The sequence below is a fragment of the Lentinus tigrinus genome, assembly GCF_003813185.1.
Source record: "Lentinus tigrinus ALCF2SS1-7 unplaced genomic scaffold L226scaffold_33, whole genome shotgun sequence".
In the NCBI taxonomy this organism is placed as follows: domain Eukaryota; kingdom Fungi; phylum Basidiomycota; class Agaricomycetes; order Polyporales; family Polyporaceae; genus Lentinus; species Lentinus tigrinus.
The window spans coordinates 98,304-124,309 of NW_027137942.1; the positions used below are offsets into that span (position 1 = coordinate 98,304).

Below are 26,006 nucleotides of genomic sequence, written 5' to 3' on the forward strand. Positions count from 1 at the left end.
GATTGCACGGGACTTTATCGAGCTTTCCATCGAGCGATTTGATAACGGCATACGGACATCTGCAAGACAATAAGCACGCCGTGGTTCCTGTATCCGAGCGTGCGGGCCTGCGAAGCTGGGCGAACAATAAGACGTTTTCGCCGAACATGGCTGAGAAGAATCTGTTTTTGCATGTTTGCGCAAGAAATGGAGAGGGGACCGTACGCTGATTCGGGCTTAGGCCCGTGCACGCGTCTCGATGGGTTGGCGGCAGCACAATGAACGGGATCTGGTGGGGATCTCGTCAGTACGCGGGGCTCTCAGCGGTCAGCGCGGTCGCACCTTCCTAACCTATAAAGATCTCCTGCGTATTGTCTTCGCCCTCCGTCCCGTCCTGTGCGCAATTGTTCTCCTCGGGGCCTCTGTGCCACCTCCCGCCATCCCTCCTGCCACTCCAGGAGCGCCCTCTATTATTCTGCCTCGAGGAAACTTGCCTGCGTTTACCAAACTCCCTCTTCCTTTTCCCTTCTGCTAACGAGAACAATCATGCCTGCTTACCGCACTCGCGACGCCTCTGCTGCGCGCAGTAAGTCTCCTCTATTCTCCTCCCCGTTCGCGCTCCCCGCCGCACCGAGCTCAACGAACCTACCTGTTGTCCCCACCCGTCGCGCAGCCCTCGAAGTGTCGACGGACGCCCTACCGCCCCCCACCGTTTCCATCATTTCCCCGACGCCGCGCGCCTTTACCTTCCCTATCAACGACACTCGCTTCCCGAACTCGCCGTCCAGTTCGCCCTTCGAGCCCACTTTGAAATCCATTCCTTCGACGCCACCGCCCTTGCGGCCATTCTCGCCGACATCCTCGATCGGCTCAGACTCTTCGATTTCAGTTCTATCTTCACCGACGGCCCCGCCATCCTCGCAGGCCTCCTCGCATCGCCGACGTAGATCGACGGTGAGCGACATCGGGGAGCGGCGGCCAAAGAAGGGCGATGACGACTACATCAAGCGGCCAGAGAATGCGTTCATTCTCTTCAGACGGAAGAAGTGCGAGGAGCGCCAGGCTGCCCAGGAGGAGGACGACGGTTCGTCCGGCCCGGTCAAGAAACAACGCCAGGCGGACCTCTCGAAGACGATCTCCCAGCAGTGGAAGGGCCTCTCGCAAGAGGAGCGCCAGTACTGGGAGGATCTCGCGAAGGAGAAGAAGAAGGAGCACGAGGCGATGTACCCCAACTACGTCTACCGTCCACAGCGCACGAAGGACAAGAAGAACAAGAAGGGGAAGAGCCGCGGCGAACACGACACCGACACCGAGAGCTTCTCGTTCCTGCTCCCGGTCTCGTCGTCGCCCTCGCGCAGCCTCTCGCGCGACTTCGCCCCAAGCCACGGACACGGACACGGGCGGCGCGCCGCCTCTGCACCAACGCCACCGCCCGCGTTTCAGGCGATCCAGCTGCCCTCCGTCTGGATGCCTTCGTGCCCGACTTCGCCATCTCTCGTTCCGAGAATCAGCGGGCGGTCTCCGGCTCCAATGGGGAACATCCCGCCGCCAACCGAGTCCGCACCTCTGACGACCTTCGACTACGCACCTAACGACCAACTCTTCATGCCCTCGTACCAACCCCATTCTGCGTTCGACGGAAGCGGTCTTCAGGTATGTGGCCTATTGTCTTCTCCTCCGAGCGCGTTGCGTCGCGACGGCTCCGAGCTCCGAGTCGAGACGGGTGCTGACGACGACCGGTACAACAGCAGTCCAGCGACGCCTACAACCAGCACATGTTCCACCAAGTGTCAGCCGACAACGCACCAATGGGCGGCCCCCTACTTCATGCACTCACCATCCCTCCCGACGCGAGCGCACACGGCATGTCCCCCGCGGACGCGATCGCCTCGTCCCTCGTCTCACCCTCCGACACGTACTCCTCAGGCATGTCGCCAAGCAGCTCGCACGGCGGCCCGTTCACGCCCGCCGACGCACTCCAGATGATGTCCCTCGTGCAGCACAAGGACGTTCCGGAGAACGTCGACGCCGACAACGACGTGAGCGAGATGCCCGCGATGCCGTACGGGTTCTGGCCCGGGGCGGCGCTGTGGACGGACATGGAGAACCTGATGCCGGACGACTTCAACCTGCAGTCGATCCCGCCTGTCGAGCTCGGGCTCGCGCAGTTCGAAGCGCTGCCGACGCCGCAGCAGGAGTCGACGCCGTCCGGGGCCGGGTGCGGCGAGTGGATGACGCCGTTCGGGAACCAGCAGTGTGTGGACGTGGACTTCCCCGCCGAGCACGAGATGATGCCGCCTGAAGAGCACGACTTTGACGATGCCGCAACACCTGGCGGGCCGGACAGCTTCGCGGGCATGTTTGCGCACGAACACATGAACTGGTGATGACTTGGTCGGCTCGCGCGGGCGTGGGTCGACGCGCTACGAACGCTGTAAGATTATTGCACTCACCTCTCTCCCGTCTCCTCATCCTCATCCTCATCCTCATCCGCATCCATCCACACAACCATCTCCCACCAACCACCCCTCTCACGCACACTTATCCTGCGATCCCGTTTCCTCTGGGCTTTATTGTATGGGCGCGCCTCTCGTCTTCTACGCTGCCCCCGTGTATTCACACTTTGTCTGTCTGTTCCTGCCATAACTGTAGTTTTATCAGTTTCTCTTCCCGTTATTCCTCTGTCGCAGCAGCTGTACCATCCGCCCCATCCGCCACTTTCTCCGTCTGCTCCGTAGCATTCATGGTTGTCACGCATCGCCCACTCACCTCACGCATTACTTTTGCATACGACCCGCCCCAACCTCGCCCGCACTCATCCATCCCGCGTCGGATACCCGCCACCCCCGCCACCCATCCACCCGCCTTCCACCTATATCTATACGCCACCCGCCACCTGTTATCGCCGCGCCCCACACGCCTAGCCTCCATCGTGGACATCCCCCTCCTCACTTATGACATTATTTGCTGCTTACCTGTCTCCTGTGGTAGCATATCCCGCATCGAATACAAGGAAGCGCATAGATGAGATGATGAACTTCTTCTGTGCTGTGGCGGGCGAGTGCGTCGAGATCCTCAAGGTGAGTTCGCAAAGCGCGGGTGCGTCAAAGGAGAGGGTCCTATGCTGGGTTTATGAGGGAAGGAGAGAACAAAGGTCGCTAAGGGCGGAAGGGTGCCAGGGTGGTCGTGAGCCTCACGGTCACGGCGTTGCCACAGCGCTTCCCCGTCTGGATTTCATTGTCCTCATGTACTCCCATACTCCCATCTACTGAGGCGTTCCTTTGTCTGTCGACGTCCGGCATCTGCACAAGTTTACGCAAGCTCGTCAACCAAGGTTTCTCGGGACTTGTGCCGCCACGGACGCCCGTAGAGCGACAGCGCGACGCGACGCGGGCTCCGGAGACTATGCAACGCGACTTTGAACGAAGAGTCCTCGTGATTGACAAGTACCCCGCGTGCGATGTGCTCGAGAAAACGCGGAACGCGTACTCACCGAGGTACGAGGACTTCTCCCTTTTCTTCCTCCTCTCGCCGCGCCGTCTCCTGGCCTTGGCTGACGTTGTCAAGTGGTCGATCCATCGCAGGTCTTGTCACCCGTCCTAGTCATGTCTAGCTCGCGCAAGATGGAGGATGGGTACATCGAAGGGGAGCCATTGTGGGGAGGGAAGGGGATACTGTAACGTCGAGTCGCCCAGCTGAGGCTCGCCCCTCGCCACCTTCAATCGCCGCCACAACGGGAACCGCCGACTTCATCATTCGCCCACGGCTGTCGCGAAAGACTTGCTCGAGGCCAGAGCTCACTATGCCCTTCGAACCCGTACTTAATATTCAATATCCGAGGTCAGAAGCTTCTTGGGCTCGGAGTCGTCGTCTGGTGAGCACCTCTCATCGATCAAGTGCGACTTCGCAACGAGGGACCTCTTGTGCGTCGGTATCCAGAGTCGTCGAAGTAACATCGCACTTTCCTCGCCCGAATACTTTGTAACACCTACCGCAAGATGGAGACTGTGCGGACGAGTGGATGTCTGAGTCTACAGCCAACGCGGTGTGTCTCCCGTCCACTGCGACTGCCTTTATCTGTAAGTGTGGTGCCCGAAGTGCGAAAAGTGAGGTAGAAGGATAGCTAGGTGAGTGAGTATGATCTGGCTCGTAGTATTCTGACTGATAAGTTCAGCATTCGTCGCAGGTTGCACAGTTGATGCTGATCATGCACAGGGACCTAGTCACGGTGCGTCTTAGTGGGCCGTCCACATCGGCATCATGGGATTCAGAGGACATACGCCGGCTAGGACCAGAGGACGCGCTGTACTTGCAAACTTGTGCGCTATGCGGAGCCACGGGTCGGCCGCATCAGAGTATTGAATGGTCAGTTTCTCCCAGTGCCCGCCATATCGGCGTTGACGAAGTTCCATTTCTTGGTGTAAGTCAAGTAACATACTTAGAAGACCCTCGGGAAGACCCCTACACTGGTTGGAAGCTTTGCTACTGTTGTTGTTTATAGACGACGTGATCGCCGTCTCTGCGGTGCCGCTGTCGCTCTGTAAGGCAAGTTGCATTGTGCGTTCCCAGGTCGCCATCCCAGATCGCAACCACCCCCGACCACATTTGGCGCCATGTCTATTTGGCAGGATCGGCGACTGCGGCATGCTAACCTTTCGCGGCACTTTGCGTACCTTGAGTATCTTTCGTACTTGCTGGCGTCGGGCTCGGACGGGGATGCAAGCATCCATGCTCGCTGTCACGAGATGTCTACTCAATTCCGCGGATAGCCGTCGCAACACACCCAGCAGTGAACATTTAAACAGCAGTAAACGGGAATAAGTTCAGTGTCCCTTAACTTGAGGGGCGGATGCGCCACCGCTGAACGGCTCAGATGGAACATTGCAGTATATTGCAGTATATCTTGGTGCCTGGTGAGTTTGGATTTGATGGCATTCGTAGCAAATTGCAGGTGGATTGAAGTTTGCGCTCTTACAGGAGCAAGAGCGACCACGTCGCGGCATGGCATGGTGTAAGGAAGTGAGTGGCCTGGAACGAACGGACGCGTGCCTTTCCTCCCCGCCAACACCTTTCTAGGTCTTATGCGCTTGGTTCTGGCAGGCATGACCATGGATAAGAATCCAACAGGACGAAAGTGGATGGTCTCCGACCTTGTGCGGTTCCTCTCGGGAAGCTTGCGCCTTGGGGAACTCGGCCTCTGCTGGATCGACTTCCTTGAACGGTTCGACGGGACGACGTTCGACTCTCCTGGTCGGCGAGTGGCGTCGCTTGTTCGTCTTCGCTATATGTGCGTCAACACGGCCTTCGGGGCCGCCATCATTCATTATACAGGTCATCCTGTCCACCATCTGCCTACCGGCGGACTGTCACCTCGCACTCACGACCTTCCCCGCCTCCTTCGACGCGTTGCTCGATACCCTCCCCATGGAGAAGGATTGCGCCGTGGTACGCCCGAATTCCTCGGAGATGATATTCGTAGAACACGTCCCGTCGTCGAGACGAGGTGCTTGGACTTCCAAGATTCTGCCATGGGAGAACCTAGGGAACCTTGCCACGACCCGCCATTCCTCTCGAACATCGAGGAAGTGTGATTTGATGACACACAGTATGATCACAAAATAGCGAAACGGACAAACCATCTGCGCTGCAGTTCATCCTCAACGTGTAACAAGTGGTCATCAGCCACTCCACGCCCAAATATCGTCCATGCGGCATGCTGAATGATCTCCTGGTTCCGTTGCTCAGCAGCGGTCCCGATGGACCCATGGCGTGTCTGCTACTGGAGACACTGTGCATCAACGTCCCTGCCCACATGCCCAATCTCACCCGAGTCAGGGATGGTGTCGCATCCGCAAACTCATTGTCAGTCACGACCCGGCGCACCAGTCCCCGATGGACACAACAACGTTGCAGGAAGTCGCAGACTCAGCTAGGGAAGTTATTCGACGTCCTGGCCTGTGAATAGATTTGTGTCAGAGACCGGAACTGGTTGCTGGGGGCTCCGTTCAATTTTCCCCGGGGAATGTTCGTGGATTGGGCTGTATAGGAGCGGTGCGGACTTGGAGTAAAATAGCGTGCTCATCACGTCGCCGATCGGGGCGGGCCGTCGTCAACTTTGTAAGGTCAGAGATTATTATGACCGCGCAGTAGTTCTTTTAACCTTGTATGTGCATCGCATTCGAAGGCGTAGCCCATGTTGTCGTCTCTGGTCCCGCGGAATGGAGTCTACACCTCGAGGCTGGCGTGCTGTTGCGTGTTGCCAGGCGCCGGATCTACGGCCCGGCCCTCCGTGCTACATAAAGGTGATTGGGGAACATTTGAACAACGACCACAACTCCGCCATTATCCGGCACTCCATAGATTTGGTCCGTGGTCCGTACCACACTTCTTCAACGACTTCATACTCACCATGAACGCTATTGCGGCCATGTCTCCGGCGCAAGACCCTGAACCGCTCGGTCGCCCATATGAATACAAGAACATTCGTATTCCTCCTCGCCCTGCACCCAAGACAGCGTTCGGGTTCCTCCTCGATAGCGAGTGTCGCCGGCGTTGGACGCGCTGGTTCTGCGAGCTCGCTTACGAGGACGAGCTCCCCACAATGACCCCGGAAGAAGTGGAGAATCTGCTCGATGACGTCGAATTCACCTGCACACGCATGCTGCCCGGCCTCATCTACCACGAGTTCCCCAATCTTCCTCGCCTGCGCAACCGTGTTCTGCCTATTGTGGGCCGCAACTATGACGACCCACCAAAGTATCACGTCTTCGTCCTTCGGGACGACGCTACGTGGCAGGGAATGAATGTGCCTCTGGATCGGGAGCTCATCGAAGCGGTGGCGCGGAGGTTGGGAGTCCCAGGTCAAGAGCCTGGCTGGTATAAGATCGCTTTGTACGTTGTTGACTGTCAACGTTTCGCAGCGTGTACTGACAACCATACCAGTGGCGCCCATTGACGGGTAGTGACCGTGTCTTCGCACGTGTATTCCATGTACTCCTCCTGGGTTTGGATCGTTTCTTATCGCACGACACAATGCGAATGACCTTGCAAGTATATGAGGGTATAAAAGGACTGTTGCGTGAAGGTTTGGCATACCCGTACACCTCAGAACACTTCTGACCCTCACTTGAGAACTTTTAGCCCCGCCAAAGAGCTCGAGGGCTGGCGTTGCTTGGTTTGGCCATGCGGGCCGCCCGTCCGTTCACGTTGCATCAGCTACGCATGCTCACGGACGGCGTTTGATGTTCACACAGCTTTTGCTCTTCGGCCTGGATCTGTAGGTGGTTGGACGATGTCTTTCAAGACGCTCGAGAACGCCGACTTTGAGTTCTACGCGGACATGGAGAACACATCCTGGAGTATGTTCTGACTCGGGACCAGGGCGAGACTCGATGCGCAGGTCAATAACGCGTGCGCGGCGGCCAGCGAAGACTTCGAGACTGCGCAGAAGGATTTCCAGGACGCTCAGACCGCCGTGAAGAAGAAAATCGCACGTCATTGACTTTGAATGTCGATGTCCAGGATGACGCTCAGGTAGACCTCGACAATGCTGAGATGGCTTGGGATGGGAAGCGCGACAAAGTGACAGCCGACTCGAACAATACGGCCAATGCGTATAACAAGCAGATGGAGATCCTCCAGAAGAATGTTGGGACAGCCCAGCGCAACTGCGATACGACGATATCAAGAACGCTGAGAGCCGTGTAAGGGACTGTGATGACAAGATGAGCCGTGGCTTTGGTATGTAGAGCGGCGTGAGTATGGGGCGAATCTGCGTTGGCTGATACCGGATCTAGGCAATGCGGAGAAGTCCATCCAAGACGCGCAGAACAAAGTCAACATCCATCGAGTTCAATCGTAGATCAACTCCATGCACCATGTCCTTGGCTACACCAAGTGGTAAGACAAGGCGAAACTGGGGCTCAAGCTTGCAGGTCTCAAGACTGCGAAGGCGACCACGGACGGGGTGCTCGATGCCGCCAAGGCCGTCGACACAGTACCAACGAGACCGCACCCTCACAGCCGCACAGAACGTCGTGCCCGGAATGATTGTTGCCGCGCAAGGGCCTTTGAACGCAGTTGACAAGGCTTCTGTCGATAGCGTTCCTATGGCGGAGGAGACAGTCAAGGCTACGGAGAAGGTTCGTCGCGCTTCGGGGTGTTGGGGCGCTGTCGGCATGCAAGTCTGCCAACGACACTCTGTTCAAGGCGGCGACGGACGTGCTCAACAGACTGACTTCCTGTGCGGAGTACATCGCGTTCCATGCCGCTCAGTGCCGGGCGCGCTCGCTACGGCCGTTCCTATCGAACATCGAGGAAGTGTGGTTCGACTCACAGTGGACGAACCATCTGTGATGCAGTTCTTCCACGTATCAACCTTGCGACATGCTCAACGAGCTCCTGAGCCCCTTGCGCTGCATGGGTCCTGACGGACCCATGGTGTGTCCGCTGCTGGAGACACTGTGCTCCAACGTCTTTGCCTACCTCATCCCGGTTAGGGACGTTGTCGTGTCGCGCGCTCAGAACGGTTATCGGGTCTGCAAACTCATTGTCAGTCACGGCCCCGCCGACAAGTTCCCAATGGACTCTACAACGTTGCAGGAACTAGGGCAGTCCGTCGACGTCCTGATCTACGAAGCAATTCGTGCCAGAAACAGGAACTAGTTGCTGAAGGTTCCGTTTGGCAGCTCTAGCCGAGAAATTATTCGTGAACTGGGCTGCATGGGAGCGTTGATAGGCATCAATTGGATTCGCGGTGGAAGAGTGTCCTCATTGCGGCTGAGGTGTCATGGTGCCTGTCTTCAAGTTTATATGCAGTATTCCATCTTGACTGTCTGAACAGACCTTCCCTGCGGGCAAGACTAGTACGTGCGCCGCACTCATCTCAGCTGGGTTGCAAGCTTGAGAAATGGTAGATTGAAGCCTGAAGCGTATATGTCATTATACTCGAAGACGTCATTCGTGTTGTCGTGTCTGCATCCTTCCGCGAAATGTGTGCACCTCGAGCCAGCGTGGTGGACATCGGCTCGACGGCCCGGCCCTCCGCGCTGGCGCATGATGGTCAGCCGCGACTTGGGTTTGAACCGCCATCATCCCGCAGTGTATAGTTTTGGACCGTGGTCCGTACCGCACTTCTTTAACGACTTCACACTACTCACCATGAACGCTATCGCGGCCATGTCTCCCGAATCCTCCGCGCAAGACCCTGAACCGCTCGGTCGCCCATATGAATACAAGATGATTCGTGTTCCCCCTCGCCCTGCACCCAAAACGGCGTTTGGGCTCCTCCTCGATAGCGAGTGTTGCCGGCGGTGGACGCGCTGGTACTGCGAGCTCGTCTACAAGGACAAGTTCTTCATAATGACTCCGCAGGAGATCGAGGAAGAGCTCGATGACTTCGAATCCACCTGCACACGGATGCTGCCCGGTCTCATCTACCACGAATTCCCCAACCTTCCTCGCCTGCGCAACCGTCTTCTGCCTGTCGTGGACCGCAACTATGACGACCCACCAAAGTATCACGTCTTCGTCCTTCGGGACGACGCTACGTGGCAGGGAATGAATGTGCCTCTGGATCGGGAGCTCATCGAAGCGGTGGCGCGGAGGTTGGGAGTCCCAGGTCAAGAGCCTGGCTGGTATAAGATCGCTTTGTACGTTGTTGACTGTCAACGTTTCGCAATGTCTACTGACGATCTAGTCCCAGTGGCGCTCACTGACGGATAGTGACTGTGTCTTAGGTGCCTTATACCGCCTTGTTCACGTATGTTCCGTGTAATCCTGGGCTTGGATCATTTCGTATCGCATTGCGTCGCATGCGAATGGCTTTGCAAGTAAGGCTGAGTTGCTGCGGCGGTGGAGACAGTCAAGGTCACAGAGAAGGGCGGAGCGAGTTCGTCGCGCTTCAGGGTGCCCAGGCCGCGCTTTCTGCATACAAGTCTGCCGATGACGCTCCGTTCGACGCAGCGACGGACGCGATCAACGAATTGATGTCCTGTGCCGAGTACATCGCGTTTCATCGCGCGAACGCGCCACTGGGCCCGGAGCTCGTCGGAGCGGTTGGGCGGAGGTTGGAGAGTTCCCGATCAGCAGTCAGATTAGTATGAGATTGATTGGTACGTCTAATAGTGTTATGAAGCAGAACACCTCACAAAACCTACCAGTGGTGCTGCATGATGGATAGTCTCTGTGTTCGTACCCAGTCGTTATGTGTCACGGATTCGGATAATCTTGCAGAGTCTAGATCATTGGTTATTACGCTCGTACGCTACACGTTGAGCCATGGCCACAACGTCCGCGACTCCGCTTCATCATCTGCCAGACTAGGATGGTACTGCACTCCTTTTGAGTACTGAAAGTACTGCACATCGACTCGTCCGCCAAGACAATTCAGATCAAAGCGCTAACGTCCAGGAACATACCTCCCGGGCGCTGCCGTAACTTGACAGCGTTGTAACAACCTCATCATTATCCGGGCTGATTTACCGTCTCAGCAACCACCACGTTCGAAGCGATTCTCAGCTCAGTCAACTGGTGCATCTGAAGACTGAGAGATAAGGCGTGGACAAGACTTACTCCTGCAACTCGCGATGCCGAGTCTGCCCAAATGCCAGCTACTAGGTTTCTTGGTGGGCGTGCTGCTGGCGGGTGGCGCGATAGCCGCAGACACAGCTTCTGTAAGTTTACTTATCCTCACGAATACAGGTTCTACACTGCTAACCTATCTCCTTGATCAAGGACGATGCAGGACAGACCTTCAGGGCCTACGACGCCCGGCCGTGTCGAGAAGGCTCGATCATTGAGTGCGGCGAGGTCAGAGTCCCTTTAGACTGGCACCACCCCAGTACTGGGGACGGCAGCGTCGTCTTCGCGAGGTATCCAGCCACGAATCCCGACACGCGTAAAGGCACCGTCTTCCTGCACTCTGGTGCATGCATCCCTCGTTTTCTCCCTGTGCGGTACGAACTGACATGGTGCTTGCACAACTCTTCAGGAGTGTGGAGTTTCTTCTCCTCCGTGCGCGCACCGCAGATAGACCTGAATCGTCAGGCACATGCTCTGCACCAACGTCTGAACGGCGAATACGACCTCGTTATGTGGACGCCGCGTGGCAGGGGTACCCCAGGGATCTCCGTGTTCGTCTCCGTGATGTCCCTTCCACTCTACCAACATGTTATTGGCTGCTGACGAGGGTGTTCGCAGACCCGGCACGCTGTCGTGTTTTGAAGACTCGATCGATATGAGCACGTTCTATTGGGACATGGGTATTCGTGAATTGGACAATCCCGAGGCTCCGCTGAGCTGGGACGAAGACACTCTAGAGTGGACGCACAAGCAGACCGCGGACGAAGCCCTCATGTTCCACCGTGTGCAAGAGAGAACCGTAATCAGCTGCCTCGAGAACGCCGAGTACCAGGAGCAAGCAGACATGCTCAAGTACATGGGGACTGCGGCTACGGTGCGAGATATGGTGGCTATGGCCGATGCGTTCGACGGTCCCGATGCCCCAATACACTTCTGGGGTATTCAGCCTGGTAGTTTGATCGGGAGTTATCTGCAGAAAAGTGCGTTCATTCCCTCCTGACATGTCATACTTGTCTGATTGGTGGCTTGCAGTGTTCCCGGAGGTACGTCTCACTGGCAGTAGCTTGGTTTACGTTACATGCATGGTCGTGACATATCTCGCAACGTAGCGTGCTGGTCGACTTGTCATGGACGATCCCGTCGACCCTATCACATACAACGAGGTGCAAGGTTACCTAGTGAGCATCTTCCTGTCCTAAGACGTCTTCATAGAATGTGAACTAATGCGTCTGTGCCCTCAGCGTTGGCAATCTGATATCGCAACTGCGAACACCTCCGTTGCGATACTCGAAGAATCGTGCACATCCGACAAGCTCGCAGATTGTGCATACCCTAGTGGTCCTCCCCGTCCTGACATGGCATTTGTCGCTATGTCTATCAACGTATGTGTGACGCACGTCTCCGGAGTGTCCTCCCTCTTCTAATGGCACGTCTATGTAGCTCCTACGACGAGACCTAATGGGTTGGATGTGCGTACCTCATCATATCCCTATCACCTCGAATTTGCGCGTTCACCGCTGACCACCTATTCGCTGTTCGCCAGCAACCAGCCCGTCGTCGAGCTGCAGAACAGCCGCAACCGCCAATTCTACGACTCTATCCAAAAGGAACCCTCAGTCACGCAAAACTGGAAGACGTTTGAGGAGTACGCGAAGGTGATCGCGGGGCACTCTTTCTGGGGGGCGCGGCCTGTCATGGACCCTGATGCGCTCGGGCTACGCGACATGCCTATCATCTGCGGGGACGCCCTGTATGAACATGACCCAGACAACAAGACCCTGCGCGCGGACGCGGAGGCGGTCCTCAAGGGGAGCTTGCATAGCGTCCCCTTGCTCAGTGAATACCTCTCTACGATTCGCTGGATCATGCGGAGCTAACGGATAGTCGACGGTGCATTACAGTGTCTAGCGCGTTCCCGTCTTGGCGATTTCTCTGCCACCTCTGGCCCATCCGCGCTGTCGAGCGGGTCTCCTTCAGCGCACCACAGGATCAGACTCCTGTCCAAGAAACTCTCGTCCTCCTGCGCAAGCCGGATCCCTGGAACTATCCCAGGGTGTCGGACGCGGACGCACGGCGGCTGTGGCCAGATGCCCATGTCTTTGCTGATCTTGAGTTCGGGGTGTGTATCCCCTTTTGTTCCCTGACTACCTCTGCTGACGAAGCTCGCGATGTGCAGCAATACATGTTTGATCACAACAACTGCAATCTCGACCTCATCGCGAGCTTCCTCGCAAATGGGACGGTGAGTCCTTGCGCACGCTGAGCCGTCCTGAACAATTTTCGAACGTTGTACCTCCAGGTGCCGGAGGACGGCTCGCCTTGTGCGAATGGCGACGAGCGACGACATCAGGCCAGTCATGCGTTGCATCGCAAGGCACATAAGAGCCCAAGGGTGTTGTGATGATTCATACACATTTGGTTAATCTGGGTTTTGCGCGTGTGTATATCGGCTTTTTCCTATGGGTCATCTCCCCTCAGCAGCACTTCAGCCAAGAAGGTAGCATGCATTACACTAGTACATCTAGGAAAGTTTCGACTACGAGTCTCGATATCTACCACACCCAACACAAACGCATCTACATCCGCTCGAGCGGCTTGATGCTCAGCAGTCGCAACGCCGCGCCCAGCACATCCCGCGCCGAGAGGTACAGCGCCATGCGCGCCTTGGCCTTCTCCCTGTCCTGCTCGCCCTTGACGATGACTGTCTCCCACGCGCTCGAGATCGCGTGGCTCAGGCGGAACGCGAAGGTGACGATGCCGCTCGGCTCGTGCGTCTTCAGCGCCGTCTTCACGACGTCGGGGTACGTCCCGAGCAGGAACACGATCTCGCGCGCCTGCGGCTCGACAAGGGTCGCGAGGTTGAGCTGCGAGGGCGCGGGGAGAGGGAGCAGCTCGGGGTTCTTGCGCTCGATGGAGGAGAGCCGGACGTGCGCGTACTGGAGGTATGGGCCGGTGTCGCCCTCGAATGAGAGCATGCGGTCCCAGTTGAACGTATAATTGTTGATCCTGGATCGCACAAGTCAGTACCAAGCCAAGCCAGAGTGAACAAGGACGGAGACGCACCGCTTGGCAGCCATGTCCTGGATCTTGACACCGGTGATGCCAATCTCGAGTGCGGTCTGCTCGGGATCCTCGATCGCGCTGTACTTCTCCTCGTTCTTGCGCATCTGATCGTGCATGACAGACGCAGCCTCACGAATGATCTGGTCGAGGAAGACGACGGTGCCCTTGCGGGTGCTCATGCCGAGCACGAGTCCGTAGTTGACGTGCTCGAGGTTCTTCGCCCAGTCGTAACCCATGAGCTCGAGCACTTTGAAGAATTGCGCGAGGTGCAGGTCCTGCTGCGAGGCGACAACGTAGATCATCTTGTCAAACTTGTACTTCTCGTACCGTTCGATGGCCCCGCCGATATCTCGCGTCAGGTAGATCGAGGTACCGTCTACGTGAGCCAGTAAGCAGGTAATTCTCAATACACACAACATCATGGGGACGCACCGCGTTTCCGCACGACGGCCTTGCCGAGCTTGTACTTCTCCAGGTTGACCCGGAGCGCGCCGTTGTCCTCCTCGATGAGGCCCATCTCCTGCAGTTTCTTCAAGGCGGCGTCCATCGTCTGCGCGCCGACCTTGCTCTCGCCGGTGTACTCATCGAAGTGGATGTTGAGCCGCGCGTACTCCTCCTCATACTTCTTGATCGACAGCTCGCGCCATACCCGCCAGTTCTTGAGCGCCTCCTCGTCGCCGTCCTCCATGCGCTTGAACCACGCAGCCGCATCCTCGCGGACCTTCGGGTCCTTCTCCGCGTCGGCGTTCACCTTCACGTAGATCTCGAGCAGGTGCTTGATCGCGTTCTCCTCGAGAGCCTGTTGCGAGCCGTACTTTTCGAAGCCGACCGCAATGAGGCCGAACTATATAGGCGGAGTCAACGAGGGTTTAGTTCACGCGGAAAATGCTACGTACCTGGGTTCCCCAGTCACCGAGGTAGTTTAGGGAGAGGACGTCCCAGCCGCACGCCTTGTACAGGTTGGCGAGGAACGCGCCGATAATCGTACTTCGCAAGTGGCCGACATGGAACGACTTGGCGATGTTGGGCGAGGAGTACTCAATGATGACGCGCTTGCCCTCTCCGAGGTCATTTGAGCCGTACTCGGGCTTTTTTGACTCAGTGTCGTAGGTGAGCGCGTGGATTTGGTCAAGGATGAGGCGGTTGAGGGTGGTAGTTCGGCACTTGAAGTGCAGGAAGGCACGGTCGTGGGTCACGGACTCGATCCAGTCATCTGGTTGGAACTTGAGACGAAAGTCAGTACACAGACCACGAACATGTATAATGAACGTAGGGACAGTACTCTTGCATGTCACATGCATGCCGTGGGACAGCGGAGTAGACATGTATTAACCACAAGTATACTCTACCATGAAGGGAAGGTCAAGGAGGACGATACGTTGCGCATCGCATAACCCTAACCCTAAGCGCGCACCCTCCGGTCGAAATCCCCCATGAAATGACACCAAACAAGCAGAACCCAACGAGGCAAGAGGGAGACTGCTTACCTTGTCCAAAACCTTCTTCGCCAGCTCATCCACTTTTCCAGGAAGGCGGAATCGAGGGAGCGCCACGGTGAAGTCCTCCCCCTTCTTTCCGTAGTCTACGCCCTGGTAGACCTGCTCGATCGTTAAAGGCTCCAGTGCATCGGCAATAGTTTTCGCGATGGAAATCCGGAAGGAGTCGAGGACGCAGCGGGTGGGGTCGGTGCCCGGGACCTCAGGGAGTTTGGGGAGATCGGCAGGGACGGAAAACGGGGAAGGCCCGAGTTTTGGTCGGTTGGCGGTGTCGGTTGATGTGGACGCCATGGTGTAGTGCCTGGTGCTCAAAGTTGTTCGGCAAAGAGACAGGTATTGTATGTTACGGAGTGCCGGAGCGTTTTGGAGGCGGCGGAGAGGGTATGATACAGAAGCAGAGGAAAAGCGAGAGTTATATACACGGAGGAGTGATGGCAGTCGGAAGGAGAGGATGGTCGCCAGAATGGGATTTCGCGGGGTCAGATAAGTGGCATGGACAAGTTCCGGCCAGGATGCGGCCAATCGATTGGAATTTTTGAAGCAGAGTCACATTTCGCGAGCAAGGAAGCTGTCCGGCGCCTATGGGAGTGTAGCACCTCTTATGGCAAGTGAGTACGTTCGACGAGTCACAGAAAAGTAATTTCGTGGCACAGGTATCGCTGTTGGACGGCGAGCCTGTGACCTCCAAGACCGTTTGAATGCCGGCGATTGTTGGATATATTTTGACCTGAAAGTCAATTGATGCGGCCAAGTTAAAGCAATGCCAGGACACATGCCCGATCATGAGGGATCCGAACGAATATTATCATTAACTACTGACTAACTGGAATCATCAAAAACTTGGTATGTAACGGTCCTGAAACTATGCTACATTTTGATTGGTATGGATGCGGGGAAAAGCAATGGGTCGAAGACATAAGAAAACAGAGACAGCAGGCGAGACGAGATCACCACTCGATGACCTCAGGGAAGAACTTGGCGATCAAGCCCTGGTAGTACGGCTTGACCTTCTCGACATTGACCGGCTCGTCGCTCTTGCTGTAGAGGTCGTATGGGTTGAAAGCGCGGACGGCCTCGAGTGCGCGTTGGTCCTCTGCATTCGTGAGGTGCTCATACGCGCCTTCGCGGTGCCAGGGATAGAAGCTGTGGTAGCGAATCATGTAGAGCGCGTCCATCGGCAGGGAGCTCTGCTTCTTCAGGACGTGGTATAGGTACTGCCGGGGGTGTGTTCAGTAACTGAGATACGATTCAAGTAGTTATGCTGCGTACCTCGTCGTGACCCCACGAGAGCATCACATTCTCGAGACCGCAGTGGGGCGAGTAGACACCGTACTCGGTCGAGTACACGGGGTCTGTATAGTCGGGGTTGCCAACGAAGGTGTCCGGGTAAATGATCTTCTCCGAGAACTTGCATCCGACGACGAACGTGTCCTAGTAAACCCAAGGTCAGCACATCGCAACCTGGGAGCACACGGCAAGTCGCAAACTTACCCCGACAACATCCCACTGTCCCTCGGAGCCAAAGAAGTAGAGGAGCTTGCCGAGGTCATGCACGAGGCCCGCGACCTGCATCCACTCCGGCTTCCCATCGCGGCGGATAGCCTCCGCAGTCTGCAGGAGGTGTTCGATCTGAGAGAGGCTGGTCTGGAAGAGCGGAGTAGCAACGTTAGTCCAGTCGCACGCGCTTCGCGAAGCCGGGCGGGAGAAACACGCACGTCAGGGTCGGAGTCGTCCACGAGCGTGTTGAGCTTCTCGATGGCCTCCCAGATTCCTGTTCCGGGTTGATCAGCGTCGGAAGTCCAGAACGCAGCCTGCGGCCTACGGCACAGCACTCGAGGCAAGAATGTTCACGCACCCATTCTCGCGTGCACGGTCTTCTTGAACTCTGCCCGCACGCGCACGTTGAACTCAAACGTCTGCTTCTCTGAGGTTCAGGATGCAGGGCACGCAGTGGAGCGGGTGCGAACACCATGATCGATCGAGTGCGAGTGCGAAGTCAGAAGGTGTGTTATCCATAGTAGGGGGCGCTACGCACCGTGCTGCTCGCGGTAGAAATTCTTGACGCGGTCGCATGCTTCTTCATACTTGCGGAAGTTCGTCTTGTCCTTGGAAGCATCGAACTGCGAGGCGTCGTCCCACTTGGGAACCTGCCCCTTGAGCTTGTTCACTGTGACCAATGAAGTGTGAGCATTGAGCGGAACGCCCGAGCGGTCGGCGAGGCGCGCGGGTGGCATACCTTCGTCGACGGCGTCCGAGATCTCGTCGAGAGCGTGTCCGTCGTTGATGAGGCGCATGGTGGATGTAGAGGAGAGGCAGAGGTGGGGGTATGGGTATAGAGCAATGTCAGACAGGGACGGCTTATATGGGCAGGGGTGATGCGGCGTGCGGGGTAGCAGCAACGAGAAATTTGTGTCGCCAGGGAGAGGCTTATGTCAGTGCAGTGTCTGGCTGGAGTGGTGCGGCGTCCTGGTCTCCATCGTCCGACCACTCGCCTCCTTATATACATGTCAGCGCTCACAGCACATAACCAGGTGAAACGGGCAGACGGGCGAGACGGCGCGGAGGAGATGGTCATAAGGCAAGGCGCCAACATCGCTTGAGCAAAAAGCTGACATCAAGTGACCGCTTTGGGTGACCGGTCCGACGGCCGGTCCAGGGCTGGATCATCGCTAACGCCAAACCTGAGCACAGAGCGCACGATGGTTGGACAGACAAGGGTGTTGAGCATGAGAACACGTTGGCAAAACCGGTCTGAGGGTAGCCGCGAGGTGCAGGGCATTGCGGCCGAAGCAGGTACAGAAGGCTGGGCAGTGATGGGTTCTCGTCCGAGAGGCGGATATCTGAATCTCGGGGTTGCAAGCCTTGTGTAGTGGCAATCCGCCGTGGAACCCCAGGCGTACGATCTGCAACTTCCTGTGAACTGCCGGGAACATGCGGAGCCAGCTAGACCCTGACAGAATGTTGATTGTGAGTACTTCGCCCAAGATACGAGGCAGAACACCCGGGCTTTGGCTCGGCGATTGCAGATAAAGTACGCTCCAAAGGGTACATATGCAATTGAAGATATTCGACAGGTCTACACAGCGAACGTGGCGGTGAGATTGGAACAGAGGAACCTACTTAAACGACTCCGACGAGATTATCGGAGACCTCGGGCGTCTACGGGCATCAAACTGTTGCATAGCCACTTCAGTACCGTTTGCCTCCTTGCTTCTCGCCACCATAAGCCTCGGAGGGAGGCGATGATCTAGCTTGGACGAACCCTAGTACGGAAATTCATTTCAGTAATATGCAAGAGAGACTGACGTTGCTATAGATTTGAATACTCATGTACGTCCTGCAGGCTTGCCAGCACCTGAGCGGATGGCGACTCGGAAGTTTCTTATCCAGTGGCTCCGACACGGGTTGTAACACTGGTAGCAACTCCGATGAATTCTGCATTTCACAGTCTCCTATCGTTCTCGGCCACTAGTCGGGTGTGCCCCCATCTCCAGCTGGCATCAGTTGGATATCGATGTTCTGGATGGGCATTCCGCCGTTCTGCGAGCTGCTACGTCGAGGGTCGTCGGAGCAGGCTGTTCCGCTCACTTCGCAAGCTAGAAGCTCCAGCAGTGTGCAGAAGGAGGCGATCTGCAGGGCGTACAGAGGCAATTAGAGAAGCCACAACTGCCCACGCCAATTGTGGCGATGACTGCTCCCAGCTTCTTCCACGTTGTCCGTCGTCTTACGTCGTCGTTGCGTGCAGGTACAAGAGGATATCGCGCTGACCTCGATCTCACCCACCAGGATCTGAGCCCGACAACATGCGTCTGCGTCGAGGCTCTTCGAGGACCATCCCCATCGGCGAGGACCGCCCTGAAAGCACGCTGTGGGAGGAGTTCCTGCACTCCCCCATGATCCTTCTCGCTCGCCTAGCACACGAAGCATCCTCCCCCCAACCGCCGGCGCTCCTGGATACGGACGATCCGCAGACGGAAGCCTCGTCGGAGCGCGCACGCATCGTGTGCATCTCGGACACCCACAACCACCAAGCCCACCTCCCGCCGCTGCCCCCGGGCGACGTCCTCATCCACGCGGGGGACCTCACCAGCACCGGCACCGCCAAGGAGCTCGACGCCGCGTTCGCATGGCTCCACGCTGCGCCGCACCCGCACAAGATCGTCATCGCCGGCAACCACGACCACGGGCTCTCCAAGCCCGAGCGGCGCGCACAGCTGCTCGAGCAGTACCCCAGCATCACCTACCTCGAAGACAAGCTCACGACGATCGAAATCCGCGGGCGGCTGCTCTCCATATACGGCAGCCCGCACACGCCGCACCACGAGCCGGGCGCGTTCAACTACGTCCGCGGGCAGAGCGGGCAGTGGGCGCTCCCCGCGTTCGTCGACATCCTCGTCACGCACGGCCCGCCGCTCGACCACCTCGACGGGCGGCGCAACGGGTGTGCACAGCTGCGGAACGCCGTACGCCTCCTGCGCCCGCAGTTGCACGTCTTTGGGCACGTCCACTCCGGCCGCGGCGTCAAGTGTGTGACGTGGGACGAGGCGCAGCGCAGGTACGAGAGCATCATCTCGGTGAACCGCCGGAAGAGGTTCGTGTGGACGCTTGGGCTCGTCGCTGCGGCGGTGGGCGCGAAGATTCGAGGGCGGCCGAAGTTCAGGCATGGGGCACACACGATGCTTGTGAATGCTTCGGCGCAGGGGTGGTTCAGAGACAACGTGTGGCGGGGCGCCACTGTCGTGGACATTCCGCTCCAGCATCCTCATCGATCGCTGTGACTTCTGCGGATGGGTAGTTGGGTTCTTGGTTCTTGGTTCTGGGGTCTGTTCGCGCACCGCAGTGGTGTCTCTTCTGGTCGATTGGTGTTTGTGGCTAGATGCCTTGGCTAGGCTTGCGCCGTGTATGTATCGCACATCATCTACACGTCACCCTTGGTTTGCTAGCGCGTCATGACAGCACGTTGGTTGTGCGAACTGCTAATCGTGTCTCATCTCGAAAGATTCTGCATTGTCGACGCCCGGGACGTACGTTCGCAGTGGACGCCCTTCGTATCGTTCCATTGTACACCATGTCGTACCACCGGCGGAGCGGAGATCCAGAGCGATCTCGCACCTGCGCCCGCCCGATAGCAACCATCGGATATGTTCCAACGGATCAGTGGTGTGGGACGCACAGTCTACAGCAGAAGCCCATTCCGCGTTCGAACGTCCTTGCAATCGTTCATGATCCTCGCAGACCCTAGTTCGGACTCACCATCGTCCATCTCGCACACGCACACACGTGTCTCGCACACGCAGAAGCACTGCTATATGCGCAATGTAATTGAATAGATAGATACAGTGGGGGGAGACAAATGCGACTAATAATGCAAGGGCACCCCGTAGGGTATGGCGCATGCGAGCGGGTGCCGTCAGGTATCTATGAAGAGCACATGGCAGATGTACGTGTACGGGGTGGGGTGCAGACGACCGGAGGCGGGACGGGGGAGATATGAGATGTGAGATGGGTTATAGGGGTTGAGGATGGGAATCGGGAATCGGTGATGAGGCAGAGGGGGATATGAGGGCCGGAACCAGTATATAGCTACAGAGGGGATATCAGGAGAGCGAGAGATCACAAGAGAGACGGATATCAGAGCAGTCTCGAACGTAGTTGCTACAGAGTGGGCGAAGCATTAACGACCCAAAGACGGCAGTCGCGGCGGGATATAACTGTACAGTAACGGAGGGCGAGGCGAGCAGAGAAGAGACCAGTGCCAGTATCAGTATCCAAGAAGAAGAAAGCTGCGGTCCGGTATAAGAGGCAGCGAGCGTCGGCCAGCCGAGGGGAGACGCGAGCTCAGAACTCCTGCGACACCGCGCCGTAGCCGTAGTCGACTCCGACCGGCGCCATCTCCATCCCCATGTCCATGCCGTCCATGCCGACGTCGCCGTACATCGCGTACGTGTCGTCGAGCAGCGTCGAGATGTGCTGGTCGTCGTGCATCGACACAGGCTGCTGCGCGGCGTGCATCTTGTCCAGCTCGTGCTCCGCCGCCCACGAGTCGTTGAACTGGAGCTGCGGGTGCTGCGGCTGCGGGGCGCACATCAGCGGACCCTGGTGGTCGACCTGGTGTGGGACTTGGCCATTGACGAGCGTGGGCAGCGACGAGTCCGAGTGCGCGGGCGACCCGGAGAAGGCGCTCGACGGGCCACTCTCGGGGACCGGCCACGTCGCGTGCGGGTCGATGGGCTCGAACATCCCGCCTGCACCAGGAGTGACGGCAGAGTACGAGTCCGTCGCGGTCGACGGCGTGGACGCGAAGTCGTAGTTGTCGAGCGGGCCGATGTTGACGTGGAGCGTAGCGTGAGGCGGAGGCGCATCAGGCGGAAGGTACGCCTGCATATGGGGGTCGAACTGCGACGGCTCGGGCGGGGCGTCCTTGAACGAGTTCGTCCAGCCCGGCTGGAAGATGCTCGCGTCCGTGACCTCGGGAAGCGGCTCCCAGTCCGGCTGCAGTTGCATTTGCCACGCTGCGGGCACCGGTGCAGGCTGACCGTAGGGAAGGTGGTGCGGGTGCGGGTCGTACCCATCCCACATGCGCTCCGAGGGGATCGGCTGGCAGCTCGAGGCACGACGCATTCCCAGGAAGTTGCGCTGTGCGCGTGCGATGTTCCCCACGGGTGACGCCGCGCGAGAGCCGTGCGCACTGTTGACACCCATGGGGTATTCGGCGCCGTTGAACATGGCGTTGGACCCGAACGCGGCCTGGGGAGTCGGTGCTGCGAAGAACGGCAGTGAAGGAATGGCGATGTTGTGCGCGGGGTTGTAGAGGGTCGTCGGAGGTGGAACGGATGAGGGACGGCGCTGCAAATAGAGAGGAACGGAAGATTGCGCGAACTGATTGTTCACGTGGTGCGATTCGGCACTCTCAGGGCGCGACATTGCGCGCGCCATGTCAATCTGGCGTATCGCCTCGGCGAGCTCCTCACCCTTCTTGCCCTCAAGCAGGAGCTGTGCAACAACCTCGCAGCGCTCTTCGTCCGCAGGTGGCGGCTGGAGCTTGTCCTTGCGCCCGATGGGCACGGGGACGGCTGCGTCGCCGCCCTTCTTCTTGTTCTTGTTGTGAACGGGGCGGAAACGATAATTGGGCCACTTCTCGCGATGAGCAGCCTTTGCCTTCTTCGCCTCATGCTCCCAATGCCTCTTCTCCTCCAAGGGAAGAGCGCGCCAGCAGTTGCCGATGATCTTCGAGAGCGAGCCGTGGTTCGTCTCGATCGAACCAGGGACGTGCTTTTGGCGCACGAAGTTGGCACGGAAGAGCATGAAGGCGTTTGGGGGACGGGGGATATAACCCTGGGAGAGCCGCTTACCGGGAGGCAGACGTCGACGTGTCGGCGCTGCTGTGGGCTCGGTGGGTGGGAATAGGGCGGTGGCAGGCAGTGTGGTCTGATCCTCTCCGTCGAGGTCGTCGTCGGCTTCGACGTACGTGCCCGGTGTGACGTTGGGAGCGAAAGTGAGTGCGCGAGGCGAGGAGGAGGTGTTGATGCCGTAGTTGCCCGGCTTCACCTGTGTCAGACCTGGGATCGATGGCGATGAGCTCGTCAGTGTCGATCGCGAAGAGGAGTAGAGCAGAACATACCCATAGCTACCGACGACCTTCTGCGGCGGATAAGACTGGACCGAGCTGGAGACATGACTGCTGCCTTTCCCAAAACGAGGCAGACAAAAGAGAGGGGGGAGGACCTGGGAGAACGCGGGGAGGGAGTTATTGTTCTCGTCAGTCTTAAATGATCCCCTCACCGCGGGCATCAGAGCCAGTCAGAGCCTTCCTCGACGGGCCTCTCAGGACCCGGGCAGCGGTCCCATTCGTCCGCCCAATCAAACGCCCATACTGGCGGTGCGCCCATGTTCGCGTTTCGCTCCCGCCTGCGATGCACCGCCTCTTGTTCGCTGTGATGGACGCGTTCTGCCCGCATCCACCACCATCGACGCCTGCAAAACTCGTCAGAACATCTGCAGCTGGCTGCTCTCAGACTACGAACTTACACTCACCATCCGTGAGCTGGGTATGGCCGCTCTCGGGGTCCTGGTCTTCATCAGAGGTCATCAGACTTTTCGGTGCGTTCCCCTTATGCCCTGATTTGGAACTTTGTTTATACTCGTCCTCCCTCGACGCACAGACGCACGGAGGACGCCTTCGCGAACGTGGCACCTACCTTCTCTGACATGCTGTCCTGGGAAATCCGTATGCCGACTGGCGTCCCTGCATCCCGCCCAAGCCCGTCGGTCGGAAAGTGCAGCTCAATATTAGTACGTACGTCAGCCTCATTGCAGCTCGACGCGACTCGGTGAGGCACTCACAGTAGGTTGAAGCGGAACACGTTCTGTTCGGTAGCCAATGTCGCGGCCGTACGGCATAATGCCCGCCTTCTGAACCTCGCGTCTGCACGAGCGGGTGCAGACCCGCCAGCCACCCGCCATTCTGGCCAGGTCACACGGAACGATGCGACTCCCTTCCCTGCATCAGCAAATCAGCATATTGCCATCCACTGGCCAGTACCAAACACCCAGTTCTCCTTGTACCTGTACGTCCTTGCATTTGTACGCGTCTTTCCTTCTGATCGTCGCACAATAATGCAGAGAGTCGTCGTGGATGATCCGACCACCGAGTGCCGCTCGCCAAGGCTGCCGCGAAGTCCGAATGCATTCGCAGCCACGTGCATCTCCAGACTGGCATCCGGACTTCCCTTCCTGAAAACACTCAATCCGGGCAAGACGGTCCCCACTGGAACTTCCCGCGGCGAGAGGGATCGCGATCCCGCACCTACGCTAGCCTGTCGCCCTCCACTTACGTTAAACCCCAATGCGGCAGGCATTGTCGTTCGTCGTCCCCCAGAAAACTTGAGCCCGACCGACGGGTCCACCACTCCTCGTCTCACGAATCCGAGGACCCCCTATCCAGGGTTCTGTTGACGACGACGACGACAAATCCCGCCGCCGCTCGGGAAGCGCGCCCACTGTCCACAGCTGTGCCGTCGCTGGTTACGTTGTGCTCTCCTGCCTCTTGCCCTTTTGCCTCCTTGCTTTATGCTTTTCGCTTTTGTGCTCCCGGACCTGGCCTAGCCGTCTTTTCGTCCCCGCAGCACGCAATCCGACACTCTCGCATCTCGCATCTGGCCCTGCTTGTGGACGTGAAACCGGTTTCGGCGCGTGGAATGGCAACCTTACCTTCTGATCCGCGAGCGTACGACCGCATCTGGCATGACCGCACACGTCGATCGTTCCTGCGGTCCCAGCGCTGGCGCTCTCGGAGTCACTGTCGGGACCATAGGAATCAGCCCCCGTCTACGTACTCGTTTGAGACAGTGTCGTGCTCTGCGAGTGTCGATGGTCTCTGGGGCCCGCCCCTCCCATTCGTCGACTCTGGTACGGTCTGCGTGATGTAACTATGCGGATGTCCTTCCCCAACGACTCGGAGACGACACTGCCTTGTGTCCTCGATGGTTGCGACCTGGACGTCGCCGCCACACCTGGACAATGGACACCATCGATCGAGTCGAGTGGCTTTCAGCCGTGACACTACAACCCCGACCTTGCCTCCCCCGGTTGCACGGACAACGCTAGACCACGCGTCAACCGTGTAGCGCGAAGTTGGACCGGTGCCACTGACACTGACTGTGGCATCACGAATCACGATTTCTGTCTTGATGTGTACTGACTGGCATGAGCCTCGTCTTCTCGCCGCGTCCGCTGGTGCCACTCAACCGTGCCACTATCCTCCTTCTCGCACTTTGCACATCTGAGTGCAAGTGGGAGACGTCACGAGCAGCGATGGATCGATGTATCGCTGTATGCATGATGTACTCTACAGTTCTCTCGTCAGAATTATCTTTATCAACGTACCTTACGGATACGACTCCAAGAATCCTCACACTTGAACGCCTGTTGCGATTGAATAGTATTCATGCACTAGTCGACCACGCAAGTGTAGATGGGTAAGTGGGTAAGTTTATATCCTCTCAGCTATCCCCACCGCATTGCACGCATAGCACACCTGCCACGGCCCCGGCCCCATCTGCGCCGTCCGCTTCTCCTCCTCCCAGTCGATGCCCATAGCCCATCCGGGACGTCGACTACGAGCTGCTAGATGTCCCTGTGGCTTCGCGTCACCTCGGACTTGCCTGCGAGGACCCAGTCCGTGGTCGTGTATCCGCCGAAGAGGTACAACTTCCCCGTCGCGGGGTCCGTCAGGAGCTGACCTTGCGCTCGGTATGTCGGGAAGCTCGACGTGATGATCTGGCGCCAGCGAGGGGCCGCAGAGGAGTGGTTAAGGATGAAGGTGTGGGAGAAGTAGTGGAAACCGTAGCAGACCCCCCGAGGTTGGCTCGGTAAAGAACGACAGCACAGGGTTGTAGCCGCCGAACATGATCGTCGAGTTGATTTTTGGGTTCTGTGTATCGTGTGCAACAAGGTGAATATGACGTCTGTACGAAGCTGTGAGAATGGAACTCACGTAGCAGACCGACATCTCCGCACGAGGGCACGGAAAGTTGCCCGCGACGCGTTCTCGCCGCCATTCCTTCTTCGCGATATTCCACGACCAGCAGTCATCATATACGAACCCGTCCGACGACGCAAAAACCTGGCCTTTCAACTCAGCCGCCTGCCTGTCCGCCATTCCATACATAACATATCTTCTCCTGCTTCCCATCGACCCATGACGCCAAGTTCTTCCTCGGGCCCGGCCACTCGTGCGTCGGGACCATCTGCTCGTCGTCCATCGCACCCGTTATCCGCCTCCACGTCTTCCGTTCGATATCCAGCACGGCGAACATATCGCTCCCGACGTCGGGTTTGCACTTGCCTCCGAACACGTACATCATCGCGTCGGCGATGTACGCGACG

At 57.9% G+C, this 26,006-nt stretch overlaps 10 protein-coding genes across 10 annotated transcripts; 6 read left to right on the forward strand and 4 right to left on the reverse strand.

Annotated features, from left to right (window-relative positions):
• Positions 1 to 525: 525 nt before the first annotated feature.
• On the forward strand, positions 526 to 2,577 carry L226DRAFT_592305 (uncharacterized protein; the record flags this gene model as incomplete). The annotated part of the gene is made up of 3 exons (XM_067685619.1): positions 526 to 565; positions 653 to 1,632; positions 1,728 to 2,577. 3 exons carry the CDS (start codon positions 526 to 528, stop codon positions 2,364 to 2,366), a joined length of 1,659 nt encoding a protein of 552 aa, XP_067531472.1. The 3' UTR covers positions 2,367 to 2,577.
• A 3,841-nt stretch (positions 2,578 to 6,418) lies between these two features.
• L226DRAFT_538499 (uncharacterized protein) lies at positions 6,419 to 6,973 on the forward strand (the record flags this gene model as incomplete). The annotated part of the gene is made up of 2 exons (XM_067681509.1): positions 6,419 to 6,870; positions 6,922 to 6,973. Coding segments are annotated over 2 exons (465 nt in total), but the record flags the coding sequence as incomplete, so codon positions are not given.
• Positions 6,974 to 7,270: 297 nt separating this feature from the next.
• On the forward strand, positions 7,271 to 8,334 carry L226DRAFT_574354 (uncharacterized protein; the record flags this gene model as incomplete). The annotated part of the gene is made up of 4 exons (XM_067685021.1): positions 7,271 to 7,337; positions 7,884 to 7,975; positions 8,010 to 8,120; positions 8,188 to 8,334. 4 exons carry the CDS (start codon positions 7,271 to 7,273, stop codon positions 8,332 to 8,334), a joined length of 417 nt encoding a protein of 138 aa, XP_067531474.1.
• Positions 8,335 to 9,138: 804 nt separating this feature from the next.
• Positions 9,139 to 9,695, forward strand: L226DRAFT_574355 (uncharacterized protein; the record flags this gene model as incomplete). Its single annotated transcript, XM_067685022.1, has 2 exons — positions 9,139 to 9,629; positions 9,683 to 9,695. The coding sequence occupies 2 exons, from the start codon at positions 9,139 to 9,141 to the stop codon at positions 9,693 to 9,695; spliced, it is 504 nt and encodes a 167-aa protein (XP_067531475.1).
• An 870-nt stretch (positions 9,696 to 10,565) lies between these two features.
• Positions 10,566 to 12,961, forward strand: L226DRAFT_574356 (uncharacterized protein; the record flags this gene model as incomplete). Its single annotated transcript, XM_067685023.1, has 12 exons — positions 10,566 to 10,652; positions 10,714 to 10,903; positions 10,970 to 11,111; positions 11,179 to 11,540; positions 11,593 to 11,603; positions 11,670 to 11,738; positions 11,802 to 11,942; positions 12,001 to 12,029; positions 12,104 to 12,396; positions 12,462 to 12,679; positions 12,737 to 12,802; positions 12,860 to 12,961. 12 exons carry the CDS (start codon positions 10,566 to 10,568, stop codon positions 12,959 to 12,961), a joined length of 1,710 nt encoding a protein of 569 aa, XP_067531476.1.
• On the reverse strand, positions 12,954 to 15,677 carry L226DRAFT_538501 (arginyl-tRNA synthetase). The gene is made up of 5 exons (XM_067681511.1): positions 15,111 to 15,677; positions 14,520 to 14,846; positions 14,056 to 14,467; positions 13,624 to 13,999; positions 12,954 to 13,566 (listed from the first exon to the last, which is right to left on the reverse strand). Exons 1-5 carry the CDS (start codon positions 15,408 to 15,410, stop codon positions 13,137 to 13,139), a joined length of 1,845 nt encoding a protein of 614 aa, XP_067531477.1. The 5' UTR covers positions 15,411 to 15,677; the 3' UTR covers positions 12,954 to 13,136.
• Positions 15,678 to 15,902: 225 nt separating this feature from the next.
• On the reverse strand, positions 15,903 to 17,706 carry L226DRAFT_538502 (myo-inositol oxygenase). The gene is made up of 7 exons (XM_067681512.1): positions 17,356 to 17,706; positions 17,155 to 17,286; positions 16,975 to 17,043; positions 16,835 to 16,890; positions 16,611 to 16,763; positions 16,389 to 16,550; positions 15,903 to 16,333 (listed from the first exon to the last, which is right to left on the reverse strand). Exons 1-7 carry the CDS (start codon positions 17,411 to 17,413, stop codon positions 16,067 to 16,069), a joined length of 897 nt encoding a protein of 298 aa, XP_067531478.1. The 5' UTR covers positions 17,414 to 17,706; the 3' UTR covers positions 15,903 to 16,066.
• Positions 17,707 to 18,922: 1,216 nt separating this feature from the next.
• On the forward strand, positions 18,923 to 19,897 carry L226DRAFT_547558 (Metallo-dependent phosphatase; the record flags this gene model as incomplete). The annotated part of the gene is made up of 1 exon (XM_067682507.1): positions 18,923 to 19,897. The coding sequence occupies one exon, from the start codon at positions 18,923 to 18,925 to the stop codon at positions 19,895 to 19,897; it is 975 nt and encodes a 324-aa protein (XP_067531479.1).
• Positions 19,898 to 20,957: 1,060 nt separating this feature from the next.
• On the reverse strand, positions 20,958 to 22,795 carry L226DRAFT_547559 (uncharacterized protein; the record flags this gene model as incomplete). The annotated part of the gene is made up of 2 exons (XM_067682508.1): positions 20,958 to 22,678; positions 22,741 to 22,795. 2 exons carry the CDS (start codon positions 22,793 to 22,795, stop codon positions 20,958 to 20,960), a joined length of 1,776 nt encoding a protein of 591 aa, XP_067531480.1.
• Positions 22,796 to 25,244: 2,449 nt separating this feature from the next.
• On the reverse strand, positions 25,245 to 25,984 carry L226DRAFT_574362 (uncharacterized protein; the record flags this gene model as incomplete). Its single annotated transcript, XM_067685024.1, has 4 exons — positions 25,245 to 25,397; positions 25,507 to 25,551; positions 25,615 to 25,743; positions 25,787 to 25,984. The coding sequence occupies 4 exons, from the start codon at positions 25,982 to 25,984 to the stop codon at positions 25,245 to 25,247; spliced, it is 525 nt and encodes a 174-aa protein (XP_067531481.1).
• Between the last annotated feature and the right edge of the window lie 22 nt (positions 25,985 to 26,006).

What these genes read in the sequence shown, in the direction of transcription:
- L226DRAFT_538501 (XM_067681511.1), bottom strand. Translation starts at nt 15,410, where the DNA reads ATGGCGTCCACATCAACCGACACCGCCAACCGACCAAAACTCGGGCCT. An exon ending in CGAAGAAGGTTTTGGACAAG is followed by an intron (nt 14,847 to 15,110) that starts GTAAGCAGTCTC and finishes TTTCGTCTCAAG; the next exon opens with TTCCAACCAGATGACTGGAT. An exon ending in TCGGTGACTGGGGAACCCAG is followed by an intron (nt 14,468 to 14,519) that starts GTACGTAGCATT and finishes CCGCCTATATAG; the next exon opens with TTCGGCCTCATTGCGGTCGG.
- L226DRAFT_538502 (XM_067681512.1), bottom strand. Translation starts at nt 17,413, where the DNA reads ATGCGCCTCATCAACGACGGACACGCTCTCGACGAGATCTCGGACGCC. An exon ending in GACCGTGCACGCGAGAATGG is followed by an intron (nt 16,891 to 16,974) that starts GTGCGTGAACAT and finishes AACCCGGAACAG; the next exon opens with GAATCTGGGAGGCCATCGAG. An exon ending in TCTCGTGGGGTCACGACGAG is followed by an intron (nt 16,334 to 16,388) that starts GTACGCAGCATA and finishes CACCCCCGGCAG; the next exon opens with TACCTATACCACGTCCTGAA.